The 23583-nt window shown below is 36.0% G+C and overlaps 1 protein-coding gene across 2 annotated transcripts in view; it reads left to right on the forward strand.

Annotated features, from left to right (window-relative positions):
* The window catches only part of Nup98-96 (nuclear pore complex protein Nup98-96), a 164590-nt gene that overhangs the window by 91663 nt on the left and 49344 nt on the right, over window positions 1-23583 (forward strand). The window contains exons 18-27 of one of the 2 annotated variants that reach the window (XM_089249609.1): window positions 680-819; window positions 970-1083; window positions 4156-4254; window positions 5158-5275; window positions 14651-14785; window positions 14889-15080; window positions 19120-19440; window positions 20421-20554; window positions 21759-21903; window positions 23421-23522. In XM_089249609.1, the coding sequence (XP_089105735.1) occupies window positions 680-819; window positions 970-1083; window positions 4156-4254; window positions 5158-5275; window positions 14651-14785; window positions 14889-15080; window positions 19120-19440; window positions 20421-20554; window positions 21759-21903; window positions 23421-23522 (1500 nt within the window). Of the gene's footprint in view, window positions 1-679; window positions 820-969; window positions 1084-4155; window positions 4255-5157; window positions 5276-14650; window positions 14786-14888; window positions 15081-19119; window positions 19441-20420; window positions 20555-21758; window positions 21904-23417; window positions 23523-23583 lie in introns of both variants that reach the window. The other variant, XM_089249608.1, reaches the window with a different exon arrangement.

Raw genomic sequence — 23583 nt, forward strand, 5'->3', positions numbered from 1 at the left:
GCAGTGCAGTAAAAACGCGAAGATAAAGATAAAAATGCTAAATGAATCGCATAACATACGCCGATGAGCTTCTTTAAAAGCGTGTCTGTGAATGGTACAAAATGGGTACTGGAGAATAGCAAACACCATGATAGAACAACTGTTTCTCTTAATATTATTAACAGACTACTAATTCACCAAACACAAATTCTGGCCATATCGCTTTATTGCAATTTACTGCCATTAGTGGGATGGGTTGGAAGTGAAGGCGCTGTCTATCGGTGGTCGCCTCGAGTTCGTTAGGGAAAATATCTTATCTATATCCTCCCTTGGGTTTGAACCCGGGACCCAGACACCAACGTTCACAATGGTAGACGAGTATCTTACCACCATGCCACTCGGGCACTATTAACAAGACTGTCCATTTCAGCATATTTTGCAATTATATTAGCTAAATATCTATAGCTGTCAAAATTACTGTTATTGCCATGCTAGGTAGAATTTCATTTTCACCACTAAAATTAGAAATGTAAAACATTTATATTTTAAGAATTCAAGAGTCTTAACAAGATAAGAAAACACATGAAATTTCAACAACCTACGATAAGCCGTTTGAGTGTGATCGCATGTCAGAGTAACTTTGTGGTCAAAATGACCACTTTCATCATTCTAGTGTTAATATTGCATTTTTTATTTTTAGTATCTTTTGACAAGAAAGAGGTAGTTGTTTATCCAGATGATGACAATAAGCCACCTATTGGGGAAGGTTTGAATCGCAGAGCAGAAATAACACTTGAGGGTGTGTGGCCATCAGATAAAACTACTCGCCTACCTATAAAGGTATATCTGACAAATTTTTTTTGCTTTTGATTATGAATATTTTTATTCTTGAACTTTGCAACATTCATTTCAGTTATTATCTTGCCTTATGACCACTCGAATATCATTCAGAAAAATTTTGTGCAAGACTTTTGGTTCTTTGTTTTATAGGATCCGGAAAGACTTTCTTTGATGGGATTCATAGATAAAGTGGAGCAAAACACGTCACGATTAGGGGCGAAATTTATTGAATACAAACCTAGGACTGGTACATGGAAGTTTGAAGTGAGAATTTGTTATTGTATAAAATGCTTCATAATGTGTAAAATAATGCTTTATAATATTTTATATGTATAAAATTCTTTAAACTCAAAGGGCCTTTAAAACAAATTGCAGTTGAACCCTGATTTAACGAATCAGTTTAAATTGTCATTTTTTATTTGTTATTGCAGATAATAGTTAGATCAGGTTGAGATTACACACAGAAACTTTAAAAAAAACTTGTTAACCACATTATGATCAAGGACATAATATTGCATCCACACAAATGCCAGTGGAATAAATTCGAAAGTTCTGCTTTCCTTCCTCTCTCCCTCATCATCGCAAAACTGTTGCAACACTATGGGGAATTTTTTTTTCCATGAAAAAATCAGTCTACTATATAAATGTAAAAGTGAAAAAAAACAGGTAGGTAAGAATGAAAATAGAAATCTACTTCGTACTTGAGTATTACAGATAAGGGAGTATATAGTATTATAGATAAGTGTCTTATACTTATCTATTATACCGTTTTCCTTTAATTTTTTTCTTATTATTCTACTTCCTTCTTTCTTCAAACATGTGGTAAGGTTAAAACAAGGTTACCATATTTATTGCTGATTCGTCAGAGATCATTCAAATTTCTTGCCAATCTCTTGTAGTCAAACAAGTTAAATAAGAGTTTGTTATATCAGGGTTTGACTGTATGTTCTTCACACAATTAAATGCTACCTTTATTTTTTGCAATCACTTTTATTATAATGATTGCTTCAAAATACATTTTTTGTTGTATTCAAGTTCTTACTACAAACGTTTTAATAAGTTAAAACTTTCATCCAATGAACTTTTGAACGTTTTGTTGATTTCGTCTATTCATAGCTGCCTGTATTAGGTGTACTACTTCCCAAAATGAGTAAATGAAAGCAGTTATATCAATTTTATTCAAAATTAAAAAATTTGAGTTTGGTTATAACCAAGGGGAACTAAAAAAATGTGACAAAAATGCATGGTAACAACGAAAAGAAATTGTCGCTAAAGATAATTTGAAAAAATTCGAATATCATTTGTAAAAGCTTCAGGGGCACTTAATATGTTAGGGCCACACATATACACAACGTGTTCCTGCATGCACCAATTTGTTGGAAATTCTCCATAGGAATGTGTATGAGATGCAAGTACAGTTAAGTAGTAGTGTATTGTACAGTGTGGCATATACTTGTGTATATATAATTATGTAATATGCCAGAAATGTCTGTTATATTTATCTGCTTAGGGAAGGGGGAAGATTTTAATTATATGTGTGAATAAATCCTGTTCTCAACAGTTGCAATATTTTTTTTTCCACGAGTATTGTTTTTAAAAAATGAGCTTTCATCATTATGGCTAAAATTTGCCTGCATAAGAAGTGTTAAACATTCATTGAGGCAATATCTCATTTTTCATTCTGAGTACAGGAATCAATTATTGTCAGATATGTAATCTATTTGCATCCGCAATTGCAGAAGAGTCTTGATAATTTGAGAATCCAGATTATCTGAGGGGCTGGAAGTTTTTCAAAATTCATTTTTAAAACCTCCCTGTTTTTCACAAAGAATGAGTTTTGCTTGATTTTGTGTCATTTTTCCCATGAATCTAATTAATTCCAGTTAAAAGAAGGTCTGCAGGCTAGAATTTCCACTGGTCCCATATATAGTAAATTTATATTGTAAAAAAATAACATTCATATCAGGTCCCAAGGCTTGAAGCCACTGTCGCCACCTTTATGTAGAATTCATGGGTCTTATACAGATTCCATGGGCAGTTGTGCAATGAATTAAGGGCAAAACAAGTAGGAGTGAGTATCCGAGTCTCACATAAAAAGTTGTTTTCTATTACTTCTAAATAGTGATTTTTCAGTAATCCAAGTCTGTCTTAGTCTCATTCACCTCAGACTCTATTCTAGCTATTGTTCTTTACACAGGGCGTAGAATAATCAGCTTTGATAGCATGTATATACCTATTTTATAGCTGCCAAGTCTCCTGGATTTTCTGGGAGGCTCCTGAATTTCTACTCTCTCTTCCGGACGCGTGATTGCAATTCCTACTCTCTTAGTAACACAGGAAGCATTACCACACCAGTGATTGGTTTCTTCGAGCAAAAAAGCTAGCAAGACGTCACGAGAGGTGGGAGAAACTGAATTTCAAAGTTCATTGGCGAAAAATAAAATAATTTTTTTATTGAATCAGTAAATGATAGCTGGATGCTCGCTTCTCAAGCCGTTATTAGTCTTCTTGATGCATGTGAACAACATTTGATTAAATCAGAAACAAAAATGGAAAAATTTTTTAGTAAATCAGTAAATGACAGCAAAGATGGGAAAAAAAATTGGATGGGTTTCAGACTGAATCAAACACACAACCTTCGGTATATGTGTTATGTGCTATAATCATTGCTCCAACTGTGGATGTCTGATTCAAGCACAATCAGTAATCAAATGTATCTATTGTTGAACGTCCTCGGCAAAAATTTCATCATGAGTGATGTAATGGTTCATCACTCATTTTGGCCAATCACGATGTGCTAAATTTCTACAATGTAGTTAAAAATGTAGGGATTGTTTCTAAGTCTCCTGGACTCCTGAAAAATACTTTTATCTCCTGAAGTTTGCCCGTAATTGTAAATAATTCCTAATAATATTAATAAATAAATAATAATAATTTAGGGAAAAAATCATTCTCCAAGAATTTACCTGAAAAAACTGCTGCTTTATAAGCATTGCGTAAATTTTTGCAATTTTTGTCAAATCACAAAAAAGTTTTTGTCAGTTTTTGCAATGGGAAAATATCCATAAAATTTCCTTTTACTAATGAAAATCCCCTAAAATATTTCAAAAGATCCCTTTTAAAATTCATTTTTGTATAGAATTTGAATCTGCGCTAAAAGAATTTTCATCCTCAGAAGTTGCCAACTATGCTATTTCCCTTACTTCCGTGACAGACAGGTTCTTTCAGAGGAAGGAGGGGTGCATGTTGCAATTCAATAAATGGGTGTGAATAATAACTTCGAATAAATAATGAAAAATATTGTTAAAATTTATGTCATAATTTGGTTTTTTCTAGGTTGACCATTTTTCAAAATATGGGCTAGAGGACTCAGATGATGAAGGTGGTGATATACAACAAACTAAGGCCAAAAAGATAATGAATGGAGCAAAACAAGTGGGTGTCCCCACCCCCTCATGAATCAATTCAGTGATTATACTGCTCTGTGTAGTGTGACATTATCACATTATTCGTGATTTAAAAACTTAAAAGATCTTGTAACTTTTTTTTTTCAACTTAAATTGAGCAAGCATTTTTATTTATAATATTGTAATGTATAACACAAAATATAATATAGCAAATGATATCATATTTTGTTCATATCAACAATCAGAGCAGAAGTTACAAATGTATAAAAAAATTGATAAGAAATTGCAAGGTCGTTTGTCTAAAAAAAGAAAACCTGAATATTGGTACCATCATTTTGTATATATTTATCTTGTTGAGGAGTAAAAAAAAATCCTTTGTCTGATATAATAACAGAATGAACCAAACATGTTTCGATACATGATGGTGCATTGGCGCTGTCAGATGCCTGTTCTAGAGAGAGAAAATTTGTCATAAAAATGGCTATGTATTTATGAATAGGTTAATTTTAAAGTTTAAATCGTGAAGAGAATGGATTCCCTGATGATCAATTATGATCATTCCATCATAAATAAGTGGGATTCCATTTGCCTATCACTTGTTCCCAACTACATTTACATATATACTACTGATTCTTGAATGGAATTTGCTGCTTTTGGCAGACATCCTTCTACTTTGTTTGGTTTGTTGCTGCCTGGAGGAGGAGGTGGTGCTCAAATTGATGAAATGAAAGTGGGAATATAGTGTTATTAAATCAATCGTTTAATGTTGTTAAAATATTATAATAATATTAATCAGTGGTATTAGAAATAATTATTTGTGATTTAACAATGATTTCTTTGATTCCCCCCCCCCTTAATTGCTGTATTCAATTCCCATGCTTTTATTGCATGTTGAGTGTGTTTATATCATTTGTTTTTTCGGTTTATATAGTTGCAGATGGCAAATGGCCAGAAAACTGATGCCGCAGCAAATATGATGAATCAAATGCATATAAAAAAGATGAAAGCCACAGCCCATGGTGGTGATGATGATGATGATGAAATGCAGGGTTTGTTTTACTTTTTCAATTACATTTTTTACTGCCCTTTCCAGTTTTCTATTGAAATGGTTTTATAACATCTAGTCATGCAGGACACCATTTCAAATGCCTTCCCTGAGAGGTAATTCAATACATACAGATCATCATATCAGGAAAGAGTGTTCTAATTTGGTTCTGAATTTTACTGTTTCATTGAAAACAGGTAGTCATAGGACCAAGAGATGTGTAAGAATCACATGAGAACTGTCAAAATTGTTCTAGAAGGTTTTGTTTCTCTATATAGTGTCAGTGCTTTTGCGGAACTATAAGCAGTTTGTACAATTTTAGTCTGAAGACAAGGTCTTATTTGTGTCAGTCACTCTTTCTATTTGTAGGTCGTGTTTCAAATTGCTGATTGTGAATACGTGTACATAGCTGTTCTTTAAAATAAATTTGTGTTGTCCATGCAATTGCTTCGTACTTTGCTATCGCAAGTACTTGCGAGAGACATTATCTCATTAAAAATAATTAAAGTAATTGCTAATTAGTGTTTTAAATAGAAATATTGAATTCTTAATTAAATGCAATGGCAGCAGTTAAAGTTCAACATGAATGCATGAAAATATTTCTTGGTAATTCATGTTGAAAAGTATGTATTGAAATTTGAAATGACATATAAATAGAATATTTTTCCTTGTATGTTACTAATAAGTTTTTGAAGTCTTACTATAGTATAATCAGTTTGTGTATGATTATATTCCAAAACACAAAACCTGACACAAACCAACACACAACCAGGGCACCAATGTTCAGTTTCTTTTCATTTTTATAGTTTTAGAGCATACAACGCACCTCTAATTTTTTTTAAAGAGTTCTCTTGTGATCATCAGTCAATCGTCATCACAGTCAAAACAGAAACCAAACCAACCAAAAGGCTAAAAATTAATTTGAATGGATCAGATAGAAACAATCAAACTACAAAATTACCAACAACCTTCAAACGTGATGCACAAAGACAGACTGAGGGCAACTTGTTGAACTGAAAAGTAACGGACAAGAAAAGTACATTTTTATATGTGTTTTATGTGGTTGAAAGTGCCAAATAACCCATGTGATGCACTGCTATGGAGTGGGGTCCTCTGCACAAAATATAAACATCATGGAATATGTTGAGGCATAATATGACACCCAAAAAGGGGGTTAGCATGCCCCCACATCATAGAGCAGCCCCCCCCCCCCCCACCACCTAGGCTGGGATCTTTTGCGGCAGCAAGAGAACTTATCCATTTGCATCAACGCTCAAAATACTCTGCTCATTATATAAACCTGATGCACCCTACTCGCAGTCCGTCCGTATAACCATTCATTGATAATGAAAATTTATGTGCCAGTGCTATACTGAACTCAGTTTCATTAAGCACAGAAAAGAATGGAATAGGTAAGTACCTCATTACATGAACGAAGGCTGCTAACTTTTTTTTCCTGGACCACATTGGGAAAAGGGAAAACTATTTTGGGCTTTAATCGAAATGTAAGTGATAGCAGATGAGAGTATTTTGAAGACACCATTCTAGGTGAGGGGGAGGAGGCGAAATAAACTTGAAATCTGCCCCAGAAACTGTATTGACCTCTTCTGCTCCAGGGACATATGTCTTGATGTCTTGGTGTTCATGGGCATAAATACCTACGCCTTGCCTGGTGTACAAGAGATGTAAGTTTGAAAGGGCTCGTTGGGTTGGGGTATGGACACGCCGTCCTATATAGTCACCCTGGCAGTTTATAGAAATAGTTCCTGATATTGTTTAATTTAAATGGGGGGGGGGGATGTAATGCTTTTGCATCTATCTGCCATTGATTTATTATTTGTATGCTCTTAACTGAAAATTACACCCTTTAACGAAAATGGCACACAAACACTGAGTGTTTGGCGACCAATAGGACAAAGATCATACAAAATGTTAAAATGCTCCACCGAAATTTTTACTCTCTATGCTTGTAAATGCGAGTTCTACATCATCAACCCCTTAGATTAGCAAAAACTGTTTCTGCACTTGATGCTGTGGTTTGGATAAGCTCTATGTAGTAAAGCAGTTGCTTTCTGCAATTGTAACAAACTTTTTCAGAAAAGCTGCTTTCCCACTGGAGAAATCGGTGTGAGGGTTGAATTTCCGGTTGATATGCCAGACTTACAAAATTGTATGCAAGCTGTGTACATTCCATGATCGCAAGGCTGAGCAGGGCTGGAATTAGAGAGACGGAAAGGGGACAGCTGCATCCTCTGGTGGATAAATTTAGGCAGCCGCAAATTTTAGGTAGGAACTAAAAGTTATAAAATCGAATTTTCAGTGGTGGGGGTGGCAAATTGATGTTGCTCAATATCCTTCCAAAATTCGTAGTTACAGCCCTGATGCTGAGGATTACATAAACATAGATGATAACGTACAAACTGAACCTGATATGACAGATAATGACAGTGATAGAAAATTTTTGAGGAAGTTAAAAATATGGTAAATGTCGTTATTTTAGAACAGTGTAGGTAGGAGCTTTATACAGATGCGGCTAAAACTTAAATACAGTATTTAGTAATTGTAGACTAATTATTAATTTATTTATATTTCATCATTTTAAATATAATTATCTTCTATTTTTAAAAATTGCTTAATTTATTTTATATATTTTATTTCAATCACCTATGAGATTGTTACGTAATTTTACACATTGTATCAATTGAACCTTTAGAAAGTAAAAACCTGTGTTCAACGGAGAAAAATCGTGGTTCCTTGCTATTCCCAGGGGTAGAAACTCTGCACCAATTGTGCAGCACTGCGCCAAAATTAACATCTTGCGCCATCCTGCTCCAATAGTGTAATTTTGTATTTTTCTGCGCCAAATAGTGAATTTTGCTTCAGTATGCCCGGAATTTCGGAAAGGACGCCAAGATTTTTTTGGTTCTGCTTGCTGCGAAATGGTTCTTTATTTCGCTGTACTTGAACTATCGTGTTATTTAAACTATCGGCCCCTGCATCTGGCGTTCCATCGCGAAATTCCGATATTATCCGTGATCTTGCAACTGAAGATGGTTTGAATGGTCTTTCAGCTTAAGGCGAGAGCGGCACGGGAACGAATATTATTATTTATTAAAACATATTTATATATTAATTACACAGAAAGAGAAATGCGACGGCACATGGCGAACTCAACGGTTGAAGACGAACAACTCACCGTTCGTAGATTAGTGGTGTCGACAGATATATCGTGTCCTCACAGAAAGACTTTCTCCTTCCTTCTCCCAGTATCCATGCTGCCATCTGTCGGGTATTTACTTGACGGCAAACCCCACAGTACTCCCCCACCAGTGACTTCAGTCACGATTTATAGCGATCAGGGAATCGGACTTTTCTCCCACTACGAGTGGTAGGTTCTGTGGTCGTTTTCACTGGCTGAAAGTTTTGTGGTAGCACATCTTCCTGCAGCAAAAATGCTGGCTTTAGTCGGTTTATGGACACAGTTTCATGCTTATCTTTAATCCGTAACACGAAGTATTTGGGCGTCCGCTGCATGACTTGAAACGGGCCATCATAAGTGCACTGGAGCGGAGGCTTCACGGCATCTCTGCGCACAAACACGTGAGTCGATGTCTGAAGTGCTGGATGAATGAAGACCTTCAGTTTATTGTGGTTAGCAGTAGGAACGGGCGCAATATTATGCATGGTGTTCGCTAGTTGTGCTGCGAATGTTAGTGGATCCGTGGGCTGCTCGGTACTCGGAACCAAGAACTCCGCGGGTAACCTCAGTGTGGCACCATAGAGCAGTTCTGCACATGTGGCCTTGAGTTCGGGTCGATAGGTTGAGCGGAGGCCAAGGAGAACAATTGGTAAGACATCTACCCATCGGTCGGTGAGTTGGCACTTTGGAGCTGCCTTTAGTGGCCGATGGAAGTTTTCGACTAGGCCGTTGCCTTGAGGATGAAATGATGTCGTTCGAAGTTTTTGTATTCCTAGCAGCTGCGCCAGTTCTTGGAATAACTGTGCCTCGAACTGTCGACCTCTGTCGGTGGTGATTCTACTAGGTACGCCGAATCGGGAAACCCAAGTTGACACAAAAGATCTTGCAACGGTTTCCGCCGAGATATCTGCAACAGGCACTACTTCTGGCCAGCGTGTGAATCTGTCAATCATCGTTATTGCGTATCGGTTGCCTTGGCTTGGTGGAAGTGGTCCGATGATATCGATGTGTACGTGGTCGAATCTTGCGTTCGGTAGCAAGAATGTTCCTGAGTCGCTGACCGTGTGACGTTGCACTTTCGTCCGTTGACATGGTATGCACAATGTCACCCATGTTTTACAGTCTTTCTTGACCGACGGCCAGACGAAGCGCTCAGTGATGAGTCGTTGCGTTGCTTTCACTCCTGGATGCGAGAGTCCATGAGTTACCTTGAAGACTTGTAGTCGAAAGTCCTTTGGTATATACGGTCTGACTCTTCCGTCGGAAATGTCGCATAAGACTTCGGCTGAAGTTCCAGGTAGGAGAAGCTTCTGAAGCTGCAATGAGGAATTCGTCTGCAACTCGGGCAACTCTGGATCGGTCGTCTGTGCTTGAGCAATTGCTTTGTAATCGATTTGGCTGGAAAGTTCGATCGCATTTATTCGGGAGAGAGCATCAGCAACCTGATTGTCACAACCTTTTACGTAACGAATGTCAGTCGTAAATTGTGAAATGAACGAAAGCTGTTGTGTCTGTCGAGGAGAAGTTTTTTCCGGTTTTTGATTGAAGGCAAACGTTAATGGCCTATGGTCTGTGAGTATGCAAAATTGCCTTCCTTCGAGCATGAACTGGAAATGTTTGGTAACAGCGAACGCAGCAAGCAATTCTCGGTCATAGGCGCTGTACTTTTGTTCTGTCTCACTCAGTTTTCTCGAGAAAAAACCGAGTGGCTCGAGTTTATTGTTGTTGATCTGGTGAAGTGCACCCCCAATAGCGTAATCCGATGCATCAACACACAAGGCTATCTGAGCGTTTGGATTAGGGTGCACGAGTAGTGTCGCCTGAGCTAACTGCTGCTTGGTTTCTGTGAACGCCTGTCGATCTTCTTCTGTCCAAGGTATATCTTTTTTTTCGTTTTTATTAGAGCCTTTGAGAAAAGCAGTTAATCTGGCTTGCTTGTGTGCAGCGTGTGGAAAGAACCTTCGATAAAAATTTAAAAGTCCTAGAAATTGTCTCAGATCTTTGATGGTCTTCGGCAACGGGTAGTCTAGGATAACTTGTACTTTTTCGGGTAGAGGTCCAATGCCGGCTGCAGAAACCTTATGGCCGAGAAACGAAAGTTCCGACACTCCGAATTCACACTTGGATACGTTGAGCTTTATACCATATTGGTCTAGCTGTCGAAAAATTTGTCGGAGATGGGATACATGAGAATCTTCATCGGCTGAAAAAAACGAGTATGTCATCTAGGTAAGCGAAACAGTTCGGAACGTCACGGAGAATTTCATTGATGAAACGTTGAAAGGACTGGGCAGCGTTGCACAGACCGAAATTCAGGAACGGAAACTCGAACAGTCCAAAAGGTGTGATAATAGCGGTTTTGTGAATGTCCGGTTCGTTGACTGGAATAGCGTGATATGCTCGTAAGATGTCTAATTTTGAAAAGATGTTCATACCATGAAGAGCATGCGAAAAGTCCTGGAGATGAGGTATCGGATAACGGTCAGGAACGGTTTGCGCATTCAGCCGTCGATAATCTCCGACAGGACGAATTGCACCATTGGCTTTCGGCACAATGTGTAATGGGGAGGCCCAAGAGCTTTTGGAAGCCCTGCAAATGCCCTGTTCTACCATGTACTCGAATTCTTTTTTAACTGTATCAAGCACCTGCGGATTCAACCTTCGGGGCCGGCTGTGTATGGGTGGGCCAGTGGTCTGAATATAATGAACGGTGTTGTGTTTCACAGAGCGAAAAGTTTCAGATGGATTAGTTAACTCTGGAAACTCCTTCAAAATGGAATGGTAGCGAGAGGAGTCGTCAATCACACGAACAGTACACTGGGAACAAGCTTGAGATATGCCGGAGATGCTGAGTTTGGTGATAGAGTCAACCAGACGTTTCTTTTTGAGATCGACCAAGAGGCCGAAATGTCGAAGAAAATCAGCACCAATTATGGGAACGGCTACTTGCGCGACGATAAAGTTCCACTTGAAGCACCTCCTGAGCCCAAGGTCTAAGTTAAGGAGTTCGGTACCATAAGTTTTGATCCTGGATTGATTTGCGGCATACAGCTCGAGTGGATCGGGATTGTGATTTTGCGAGTTGCGACCTACTGGAACGCATGATACGTCACTGCCGGTATCGATCAAATATCGACGATTTGTGGTCTTGTCGTAAACGTGTAGCCTGTGACTTATGGAAAGAGGTAAGCTACCACCCACTGGCTGCTGAGTGGCAGCTGCTACTCGTTTCCCGACTTCGAGAAAGTGCAAAGATCTCTGCATTTGCGAGCTAAATTTCCGAAACGGGCATGATAATAACAGTGTCCGTCGTTCAGTTCCGATGCGAAATTTTGACGTGGCTGTTGCGACGTATTGGAGCCCCTAGAAAATGAACGTCGGTCACGAGAGGTCGATCGTGAACGTCGAAATCTTAGTTGATTAACCTGCTCTGTCAATTTGGAAACTTGTTTTTGTAAGTCCGCTATGAGAGGCGAAATCACGGCAACAGCATTTGAAGATTCGTTATCGTTCGCGAGAGAATACGTCACTCTTGGATCAACAGCAACTTCGTGGATTTTATCTGCCAGCGTGGCAAGCTGCGTCAACTCCTCGGTGGAGGCGGAAAGAATAGATTGAATGGTCGTAGGCAACCGCTGGAGCCATAAGTTCTTTAAAAAGTCGTCGTCAATTTTGCCCCTTGATAACTCTCGCATTTGACGGAGCAGAAATGACGGTTTGTTGTCGCCCAACTGTAGGTCCCCCAAAAGTTTACGTATTCGTGTGGCTTCCGAATCAGCAAATTCTGCGATTAATCTTCGTTTCAATGCCTCGTATTTATTTGTTTCCGGAGGTTGGAAAACGAAATCAGAAACGTGAGATAAAGTATCTGCGTCGATTGAGGCGATGAGCGCGGCATATTTAGTTTCGTCTCTCGTGATACCCGATAAAAGAAACGACGCCTCGACTTGGGAAAACCATAAAGCGATGTTCTGGCGCCAAAAAGGTGGCATTTTTAGGCCTATACGATCGATTTGAGCAGCGGCACCCTCGGCGTTAGTGACATTCATATTGTTGATAGCGAAAGTACGATACAATATACACAATTTCGTAATAAAATGATATATGCGAGGACCTCGACTTTATATAAAACGGAAATTTACAGTTCCTATATACATGGTTCTGACGGCTCTCCCGAAAAGGACGAAATTGGGACTTACGTGATTATCGCTGAGTGATCTTCAGAAGCGAAAGTATGCACGGCATGCGATTGTCGTAAATATCCAAGCTGTCGGCGTAAATCCTTGGACGAAGGTGACGCACGATGTGAGTTCCCGCGTGAATTGGCTTCACAAATTGTCCACAAGTCCTGGCCTCAATTCCATTTCCATTGATGTCGATGGTACGTGTTTCGAGTCCTAGGGTCACCACTAAGGCGAGAGCGGCACGGGAACGAATATTATTATTTATTAAAACATATTTATATATTAATTACACAGAAAGAGAAATGCGACGGCACATGGCGAACTCAACGGTTGAAGACGAACAACTCACCGTTCGTAGATTAGTGGTGTCGACAGATATATCGTGTCCTCACAGAAAGACTTTCTCCTTCCTTCTCCCAGTATCCATGCTGCCATCTGTCGGGTATTTACTTGACGGCAAACCCCACAAGCTTTAAAGCGCAAATGCGAGTCGGTTTCCGTTTAAAAAAAAAAAGAAGTCTCCACTGGAAGCAGCAGAAATGACTGTAGTCGATCGTCATTGTGCAAAATCCAGATGTTTCGTGAAAAAAAATTTCATTCCTGGGGTAAAAAGCGCATGTCCACCAATTGCTAATTTAGAAACTTTGCTGAATAATAAGCGTTAAATCGCCAATGTTGCTGAATAATGAGTGTTAAATCGCCAATGTTGTCTAATAACGAGTGTTAAATCGCTAATGTTGTCTAATAACGAGTATTGAATCATCAATATCGCCAAATAATGAGTGTCAGATCGCCAATCTTGCCAAATAATGAGTGCCGAATTGCCAAACATCGTGTTGATTCTTCCGAAATACTCTCCCATTTCGCAACAATTTCTTTCCGAGTATAAAAAAATTTAAAACTTACATAGAAAATTTTTTAGCCCATTTGAAGGGCAGCTGTTCCAGACAGCAAATAGTGCCCTCAGTAAGCAAAAATCATCTTTAATAGACTGGTGTGAAAAATTTTATGACAGTCGTTCTTTCAAACAAGGTGTCGAAAGCCTGAAACAACAAAAAAACAAGCTGATGAAAAGATGTTTGATAAAAAAAAATGCAGTAGTTTTATTTTGAAAAGGGGTGAGGGTCAACGAAAATATTGTTAATTTCGCTGCTCCAATTTATAAATATCTGCTCCGAATCCTATATTTTGCTGCTCCAAAACTGCTGAGAATCGTCAATTTGCTGCTCCAAAACTGCTCCGAAATGGACTTTGTCACTTCCCACCCCTGGATTCCGTTAAAGACAAGTTTTACTGTATTTTTTTAGTTTGTCAAAATTTTCAGAAAATTTTCATGTTTTTATCATAGTCTCGACAATGACAAACTGGATCCACTTACATGATAAACATGTAAAGCTTCAAAGAATGGGGGAAAAAATATTAAAAAATTGTGTTGAATTAAAAAATGAGTGGGTAAGAGAAGTTTTAAATTGATATAGGACCAGTGCATGACTTATCAACAGATCTTTTTGTATGGCCTAAAACTAGGGATGCCTTGTAACAGAGAATTATGTTTAATTTGTAAATACAACTAGCTTAATCCCAGATGCCATACAGAAATATTCAGAATGTGGAAGAAATAAAATTATCAAATTGTTAATAGAAAATGCAATAAATTGTAACGTATATCATATAATTTACAATTGGTATAATTTATTTGTAATTTTATCTAATATTTACATGTAATAGGTAAATATGAAATTACAAATATAAATTATATAATTCAGGGAAAACCTCAATGTGAAAATATCTACATCCAAATTTATAAAATATATGTGGAATAAAACAAAGGAAAATATATAAAATATCTATGAGAACAGAAATGCTCATGAACTTCAGCTGAAATAAAACTTATTTTTTGCTGTAGAGATTGTATTTGTACTGACCAACTTTTTACAAGAGAAACTTTATTTAATATTATATAGATTTTAATATTAAGTAATTATATGAATTGCAGATGCAGATCTGATGTCAGCTGCCGAAGAGAATTTCTTTTCTCCATTACAGCAACTAGTCACAGCTAATGTTGATACTGAGCGAATTCAGGGAATGAAAGCCTCTTTTTTCATGGATGACATTGAAGATAGCTGGGGTTAGTATAGTAATATTCTGAGATTCTGCTTTGCTTCTGAATGAGCATAATTAGTAAATAAGCTATTTTGTCTGAAAATCTAATAATTTTTTTTCTTGATCAGATATGAATGAAGGAGATATCCATGAACCAATACCTCATTTTGCTGCATTGAACAGCTCTGAACAGTATCTGAAACCAGTTCCTATCAGAAAACCAATCACTACTTTGAGTGGAAGTATTTATGACAATCAAGTTTTATCTATGTTTGAAGAACCAAGGATACAAATGATGTCAACTCACTTGCTAGAACAAGGTAAAAAAAGTACAATATTGTTGGTGTCAATTAAAATAACATTGAGATTGAGGGGGGATGTCTTGTGATCCTAATTCATAAAGCAATATTTATTTTCTTACATAGGTTGTATTTTCTTATTGTTCAGGATACCTATATGCATTGATTATTAAGTAATGCTGAGGTGTCAATCCATGCTGTTGTACTTTTTAACAGGGTTCATGCAGTCCTTGAAAAAAGTTCATTTTCAAGTCTTTGAAAAAGTCCTTGATAAAGTAATAACTATTTTCAAGTGCTTATAAATGCTGGAATAATTTTTTTTTTTGTGTGTGGATTTCTTCCATCAATTTTTGTTTCCTCAACTAAATCCCTCCTCCCAAACCATATTCTGCTAGACAAAAATCAGTGAAGCAACAGCGATAAACTATGAGACGATGTTCAAAACAGAACGTATGGTCACGCATACCTGAGGGACTTCTGTGCTTAAAAAGATGTTACGTAAAATCTATCTGCAAAACGTGTTTAAGATATTTGTTCACAATACAGTAAAACTCCTCTAGATGCCCCACCCCCCTTTGCGGTCAGTTTTCGTCGGAACAGATAACATACTCCATAGACATAATACAAAAATTACTCCTATTCCACAGCCACCTCTGTATGCGGTCAACAGACACTTCCTTGTAGATAAGAGAAGAAAAAAAACAAGATTTTGTTTTTTCTTCCTAGTGCATTCAAAGCTAGTAGTTCTTTTTTTGTAACCTTGTAATCTTTATACATCAGCAAAAATACCTTTTCGGATCAATTGGATTTTCTGTTCATGTATGACACTACCATACATTGGAAAAATTTGTAAATAGGATGACAAAGGCCAATGCTATATGGTTGCTGCTAACTGGTGAGACAGTTCAAAAATTTGCTCCCGGGGTGACAGGGTAAACCACACAAATATAGTCTATGAGCTTTACTGAATAGGTAAAGTATGAGGAAGTTTCAGCTTTGATTTCAAAATCTTCCTAAAAAATATTGTTACAGAGGTCTTTATCATATTAAAGAGAGATTGTTGTATCGAGAGAAGTTTAACATTATAGACTATTGGATTGAATTTCGGGTTTATTGGCGCAAGGACCAATAAGGTCAAAATGCGCCAAAACAAATGTTTAATTAATGATAAGATGGAACTTATTCTTTACATTACAGATTATAGGCTGTTCCAAACAACATTTGAAAAAATACCGTTGTAGAACTACTTATTATATCGATGAATCATTGTAGCGAGGTTCCTCAGTATATATATCTGTTTTGTGGGCATTGTAAGTAATAATAGTAAGTAAATAAATAAATTGAGCATAAGATTTTTTTGTGACATTGAAAATCGTTATTTTCCCATGCCCCTGAAATGTGCTTTTCCTTTCATAATACCACCATTTGGCGGTCACCTCCTCAAATAACCATTTTTTTGTGGAACGCTAAGTGGCCGTCTTAGAGGAGTTTCTCTGAATTTTAAACTACTGAATTGATATATTAATCTTTCGCATAAATGTAGCCTGACCATATTTCCTGAATAAAAATACGACAAAATCACCAACTGTCATCAATAATTATGTGAAAGGTAAGCACAAGTTGCCAGTTATTGTTAAAATTGCCAAAAAATCACTGAATGCCTAAAATGAAGCACCACTGCATTGAAGCAGTGTGGATTTAAATGAATTCTATGAAAAAAACGCTACATGACTAATATGTGAAATAAAAATACAAATTTGAAGTCGTAGTTATAATATAATTTATAGAGTTGGAAAAATAGTTTAAATTTTTAATTTCAGTAAAGAATAAAAATTCAAATGGCTTTGTTGAAAATTCGGGAAATAAAGATACATTTTTAATAAAAAATACCTTTATTTTTTAATAAAAAATGAAGATAAAAAAATCTTATTTTTTTAAATTTAAATTAGTAATTGACAAAATTTACATAAAAATATGGAAATGTCCTGGAAAATACAGATCATATGGTTACCCTACATCAGTGATTCCCAACGTGGGCGTTAACGGCCCCTTGGGGGCGATGGAATGTTCCAGGGGGGCGGTAGAAACTACAGGTATAACATAGGATGCTATGGGTTAGATTGCATTGGGGGGCGATGGGAGAAAAAAATTTCTGAAGAAGGGGGTGATGGGACAAAAAAGGTTGGGAAACTATGCCCAACATGGATGACTACATGTGTTTTTTTTTTAAGCAAGACCTTTGGAACTTGATACTGTTTACAAGTTGAAATTAGAACTATAGTTGTTTTAAAAATTATCTCAAATAAATTAGCATTTCAAACTCAATTAAAATGAGTAAATAAAAATTCAATCAATTGAAAAAATCATGGTTTTTATCAACCATAATATGAATGCCCTTGAATTTTTAATTTTTTGTTTAGAAAAGTGCTTGAATAGTCCTTGAATTTTTTTTACTTTCAAAGAGTATGAACCATGTTTAAGTGCTTCATCTGTGCCTATTGTATCACTTCTGACTAATGCTAATCAGGAGGCCTATTTGTTAGACCAGGGAACCTCTGAAACTTGCATAGCAATTAATACCAATTTTGTCCAATGTCATAGCTGCCAAGTCTCCCGAATTTTAGCTTCATCGCTCGATCTCCCGAAAAGTTCTTAAATCTCCCGAATTTTTACAAAAATCACAAAAATCCCTAATTGTCCCTAAAAATTCCCTACTTCATTAAAAAAAATCCCCGCTTATGAAAACAATCCCTAAGGAATTTCTTGTGGGGCATGAAGCCTCTTTTTTTTCCCTTTCGAAATGACGTCACACGTCGTAAATGGGGAAATTCCCTTTTTAAAGAAGTTTTACAAACCCTCTGATGGTAACAAGAAAGTTGTTTGTCTTATTGTGCAGGGAAATGGCTTGGCAGCCAATAGTCCTGGATAATAATTGAAGATTATAGTGACGCGCATATGGTCAAAATTTCTTTTGTTGAAGTTACATCCGTGCGATATAACAAAGCATGAATACTGATAAGCAAAAACATATTTAATCAATTTTAAAGATACTTATTCCGATGAATTTCCTTCCATCAAACGTTCCAGAAGAGGGCCGACTTTTCCTTTTTGTACAAGTTGTGTTACGGACATAAACATCGGTCATGGAAAGACTGCCATCATCACTCGTGAAGTGAAAAAAAAAACATCAAGCAAGTGTCACAAAAAGTCAGTGTTCTTCAAAAATTGACGGTGTTTTCCTTCATCTTCCGATGATTTTGGGGTCATTCGCGCAGAATGTTTGTTCACAGCGTTTCTGATTGAACTATTGAATATTTATTTTTACATCATTGAAGTTTTGGCCTCCGATTTCACTTGTTTTTTGCGTAGGAATTTTATTCCCAAGGGTTTAACTTCCACGTGTGTAAAATCCCTATTTTAATTTGACTTCGGTTTTTGAGTAGGGATTTTATTCCCTACGCTTTAACTTTTATGTTTGGAAAATCCCTATTTTATTTGGAAAAATCCCTATTGTATTTATTAGGGAGTGGTTTTAGCATAAAATACGGGTTTGCGCGAAAATCTCCCGAATTTTCATTTTCAAAAGTTGGCAGCTATGCAATGTGGCAGTCTAGGTTCGTGACTTGACCCCAGAGGCTCATGATGCTTATAGGAAAATGTTTTGTTTTTGCAAATTCAAAAAACAAATTCCTCATATATTCTGGATCAATTTTTTTCTTTTGTATTCAAATAAATCCTGATATTTTTTGTGTTATCCTCAGACTTAGACCAAAATTTCCTATAAGCTCATCCTTCTGATTGTCCCCACAGACTCCAGTTTAAATTTAGTAATCACATGTAGAAAATTTTATTCTCCAAAACCAATGTTTTAGTTATCTTGTCAAACCCTTTTGTAGGTTGAGATGGTTATACTTTTAAAATAGATTGCAGTGGAGTTAGTAGCAATTACAATAATGCGTGAAATTCTTTTTATACTATTGATTCTGTTATTTAATTAATTTTTCAATTTGAAAAAAAAAATCAAATATAATAACAGCATTATTTCTTTTTTAAATTATAGAGCCTCCAATATTTGCACCTTCATTCACGCTGGACAGAATTGCAGAGGCGAGAGACGACCGAATGGTGTCTTTTGCAGCGCCATCAACACCACCAATAACAGCATCTTACTTTGAAACTCCAGTTTCGATTCGCCGTCCTGCCAATGTCATGGGTCAAAAGATAGGCCTTAAACCTCTGAAGAAATCTCTGATTTTTGACAAGCAGCATTTAATTGCTGACATAGGATATTTCAAGGGCAGAAGTTTCAGAGTTGGCTGGGGTCCAAAAGGTACACTTTGGCACCTTGGTAATGTCGATGGCACTGGACCAAGTCAAAAAGGTAGGTCTGAATGATTGAAAATAGTTTTTAACGCAAAAGCTACAACAGGTTAAATGCTCAACGAGGTGGCTGAAAAAGGATGCCCTTAAAAATTATGGATGTCAATTATATCAAAAAACAGCTACCCAAAATAACGACAATTATCATGAAAAACTAATAATTATGCGATAAAATATACACTGCCCATAAAAAATTGGAATGTTATTCAAGTAAGGATAGCATCTCAATTTATCCCAATGTGAACATCGTATTTCTTTTTAAATGTGTCAATTATAGTACAATTCATAACACCTAGGGGTAGGCTATCCCCCCTTCTAAGTAGAATATGCAGAAGTCTGCAACTCACGTCGCAGAGCCATCGGTTTTTCTGCAGAACAATCTTAAAGAATTTAAAAAATTAAGTATAAAAACACAATTCTCTGTCTCTGAAAACTTTTACCATGGAACATTTCCATTTAGCTGGGGGTTCGTTGTGGACCATTGCAAAATATTCTGCAACACCATATAACCTGGAGTTGCTTCTTACCAATTGATACTGGTGTCTCTTGTCTAAGCACTGAATTGACTGTCTTTTTATAACTCGTGGCCCATCCTGTTTTTAAACACTTGGATCATATTATTCGCCTTTCTCTTCTGCCACCCGTGTTCCTCCAATGTAAACATATTCAGAAAATCAAATCTTTCTTCATAGTTCAAGCCCATGTGCCAAAAAGAGCATGCACCACACATGGCTCTTCTCTGCATCCCTCCCTTCAACCGAGTCTGTTTCTCTATGTATGGTCTCCAAAATAGTAATAACGTACTCAAGTTTAGGACAAACTAATTGATGTTTGCATGGAAAAATGATTAAAATGCTGTTAATTATATTTAAAATTATTTTTTTAGACCTCTAGTTGGCGATTTGTTTCTTTGTTATTTCACTTAATCCTGACTATATTTAAATTATTTCTGTACCTGAACATTTATCAATAACATTCCAGCTGTGAAAGACCTTTCCATATTTTCATCATTCTCAATACCAAGTCCAATCAATCTTCAGGGATACAAGCTCTTCACTTTGACATCATCAAAAGTGGAAGTTCTTGCTGACTACCCTGTAGATGATCTTGTCAAGGTACTTCAGTCATTATTATGTAATAAATTTTAATTTGTTTTGGTTGAATAGAGGTTGAGGATTTTTTATATGTGCACTGGCACTCAGAATTATTAAAATATATATTTTGCCAAATTTTTGAATGTTGGTGGACACATTTTAATGTAATTTGGCATGAACACATAGTTATATAAGAGAAAAAAATTAGATCGTATTACAGTGTCACATGATATGCACTCATGATCATCACTAAGACTGAGATTACACTATGAAAGTTGGATAAAATATCTTTTACAAAATTTGAAAAAAACAACCAATAAGCCTACCTATTGGATACATTCACTCGAATGTAGCCAATATGTTTATTGGTTGATTTTTTTATTTTTTTTTCAATTTTTGTAAGATCTTCTATTAGACTTTTATAGTGTAATCCTGGCCCAAGGCTCATCAGGAAGGTCCAAAACTCATGTGAAAAAATCAAATATAAATGGTGGGATAGGGCTTACTGACAATGAGTGCATACCATGACTGTGAAACCTGTATAAAACAGAACATCAAAAGACTGAAATTATTTTCAGTTCTAATTATAAGGTTTCCGTTTTATAAAGGTACACCAAAATATATGCAGTGATTTATTTCTATCATTTTGCAAAACTTAACATTATGCAAACTTATGAATAAAGAAAATGGTCTTTTATATATAAAATATATTGAAAAATTTGAAATATACTTTTCATACTTTTATACTGATTCAATAAACTTTTTCTCAAATCAGCACAGCTTTCGACCATCTTGATTAGTAACTACCCAATTAGCTCTTTTCTCTTTTCATACATGATTTATCAAGTAGTATCGACAAAAACGTCCAAACGGATGTAATTTTCTTGGATTTCTCTAAAGCTTTTGACAGGGTGCCCCACAATATGGATTTTCTTTGCAACATCAATCGTCTCTAACTTCACCTCCACATTCCCTTGTATAGGCCTCAGCCAACCAATATTGTATAAATAAATAATAAATTATGGCTTGTAGTGAAAAATTGTTCTTGAACTATTGAGAGTTAAATTTATTTATATTAAGGTTTTTTTTTGGTCAAGTAAGACTACCTTAGTTTTTATGGTAGGGATTGTGTTGTTGGTAATCTTTATAAAAGACACTTTCAAGTATTTTTTTCTCTTATAGTTTAGAATTATATTGATGAAGCGTTTTATTGTGTGTGTCATAGGAAAGTGTTACGCAGTCCTTGGAAGTTCAACTTGAAAACTCTGAAGTTAGTTTTGAGCAGGGAGTACCAGTTACTGTCACAAAATCTGGTACCAGTGCTTTGCATGCGCATGCCACTTTGTCTGAAAAGCAGATGAATAAGTTTGGTGAGTTTGACTGTTAATGTGGAAAATATTATTAGCATTTTGTATTTTGTAAAAGATTTTTTGAATTTCTAAAGTTCAGTAGTTTACAATGTCTTAAAAGCTCAGGTGAGGGATAAATTTTTAAAGCACTTTTTTTTTGGTATATTCTTTAAATGTTGTTAATAATCACATAGGTTTCAAATAAAAGATTAGAGCCACATACTAACCATACATGCACCTTTGTAAACATTCCTCTGGGAAATTGAATGTGTGACTCTAACATATTTATGATGGCAGAATTTTGTGTTTCATGTTCAAGAGAAGCTGCCGTCTGTCTTCTGTATTGGAAATGAAATGGACACATGCTTGAATTTTCGTGTTACTGAGATACCTGCTAGCAAAACATTCTGCTTTGGGCACTGTAGCCAAAAATTGAAGTAGTAATATTATAGTAAAAGATAGAAGGACGCTGATGAAATTAGGCCCCAAAAACATACCTTATATACTTCTGTATAAGCCAAGTCTTATTATTCAAAAATTTGTGTCTATAATGGGGAGGAGGCAGTTCTGTTTATATGCAAATCAATTTTTGATGAAAAACCACTTCAGAACCACTTGGGACAGAGAGTCAGCTTATACATGAGTACATATGGTACACCTATTACATCAAAAATTAAAAATGCTGGTATACCTACATCTAGCATTAATTTCTGTCATTTGCTGTTTTTCAGGGTATGAAAAAATCATGATTTAAAAAAAAATTGATGCAAATCTGATTTTTATTAAAATTAACTGACATTAATTAAAACAAATCTTGTTAATCATTAAGAATGCATATTTTCATTTCACCTTTTTTCTCCTACTTGCTCAAATTTAATTAAGCATCAATGAATAATCTACAAATGAACTACAAGCAAAAAATACAAATTAAAAATCTGTTTATGTAACGTGAAAGGTCATTGAGCCAAATTAACTTCATAGATTAAATTTTTTTTTATAGAGAAAAGTGCTTTTATTCATGAGCCCCCACCTCCACATTAAAGTGAATGAGTGGTGGCAACTTAGTATCACACATATGATGCAGACATCTCAATTCACTCGACGCGCAACCAAAAGGCCATTTAGCATCAACTAAATTTTAAGAAAATCCATTGAGCAAGATTGTTTCTTGCATAATTAATGGATGTGTTTCTGACTTGCATGATGTTGCTTAATAATTTACTCATTTTTATTATTTCAGATTAAGTGAGTTTCGGTAAAAAAAATAAGCAAATGCAAAATTTTAATACAAAAAATAAAGTTGAAAGCCCAATGATATTTATGTTACAACATCTATATTATTTTTAATCTGCAATTAGGGCATAGAATTCAAGGCTTTACATAAAAAATAATTCCTCTGTTTTTAATCAGGGGAACCCTTGTGCCACATAGTAATGCACTGAAAATACTTAGTGCAGTTTAGATTTAGTGCAAGTTTTGGTTTAAACCAAACAACCCTGGTATGCAAAATAATTATATAGTACATTTTTGTTCAGCAGGTGGTTCACATTTTGATGGCCCTTTTCTTAGTCAGTGCAATCATGTATGGGAGTTGTGCATTGCTTTGTGGGGTAAAATACGAGGGCTTGATCCAAATGAAGGTAATTTTTTTTTTCAAGTAAAAACTTACATAAGTTCTAGTAATTTCTTATTAAATTAAAA

This window comes from Pholcus phalangioides, unplaced genomic scaffold (assembly GCF_987345545.1).
Source record: "Pholcus phalangioides strain wild (caught in Gottingen) unplaced genomic scaffold, Ppha-v1.0 ptg000022l_1, whole genome shotgun sequence".
Lineage (NCBI taxonomy): Eukaryota > Metazoa > Arthropoda > Arachnida > Araneae > Pholcidae > Pholcus > Pholcus phalangioides.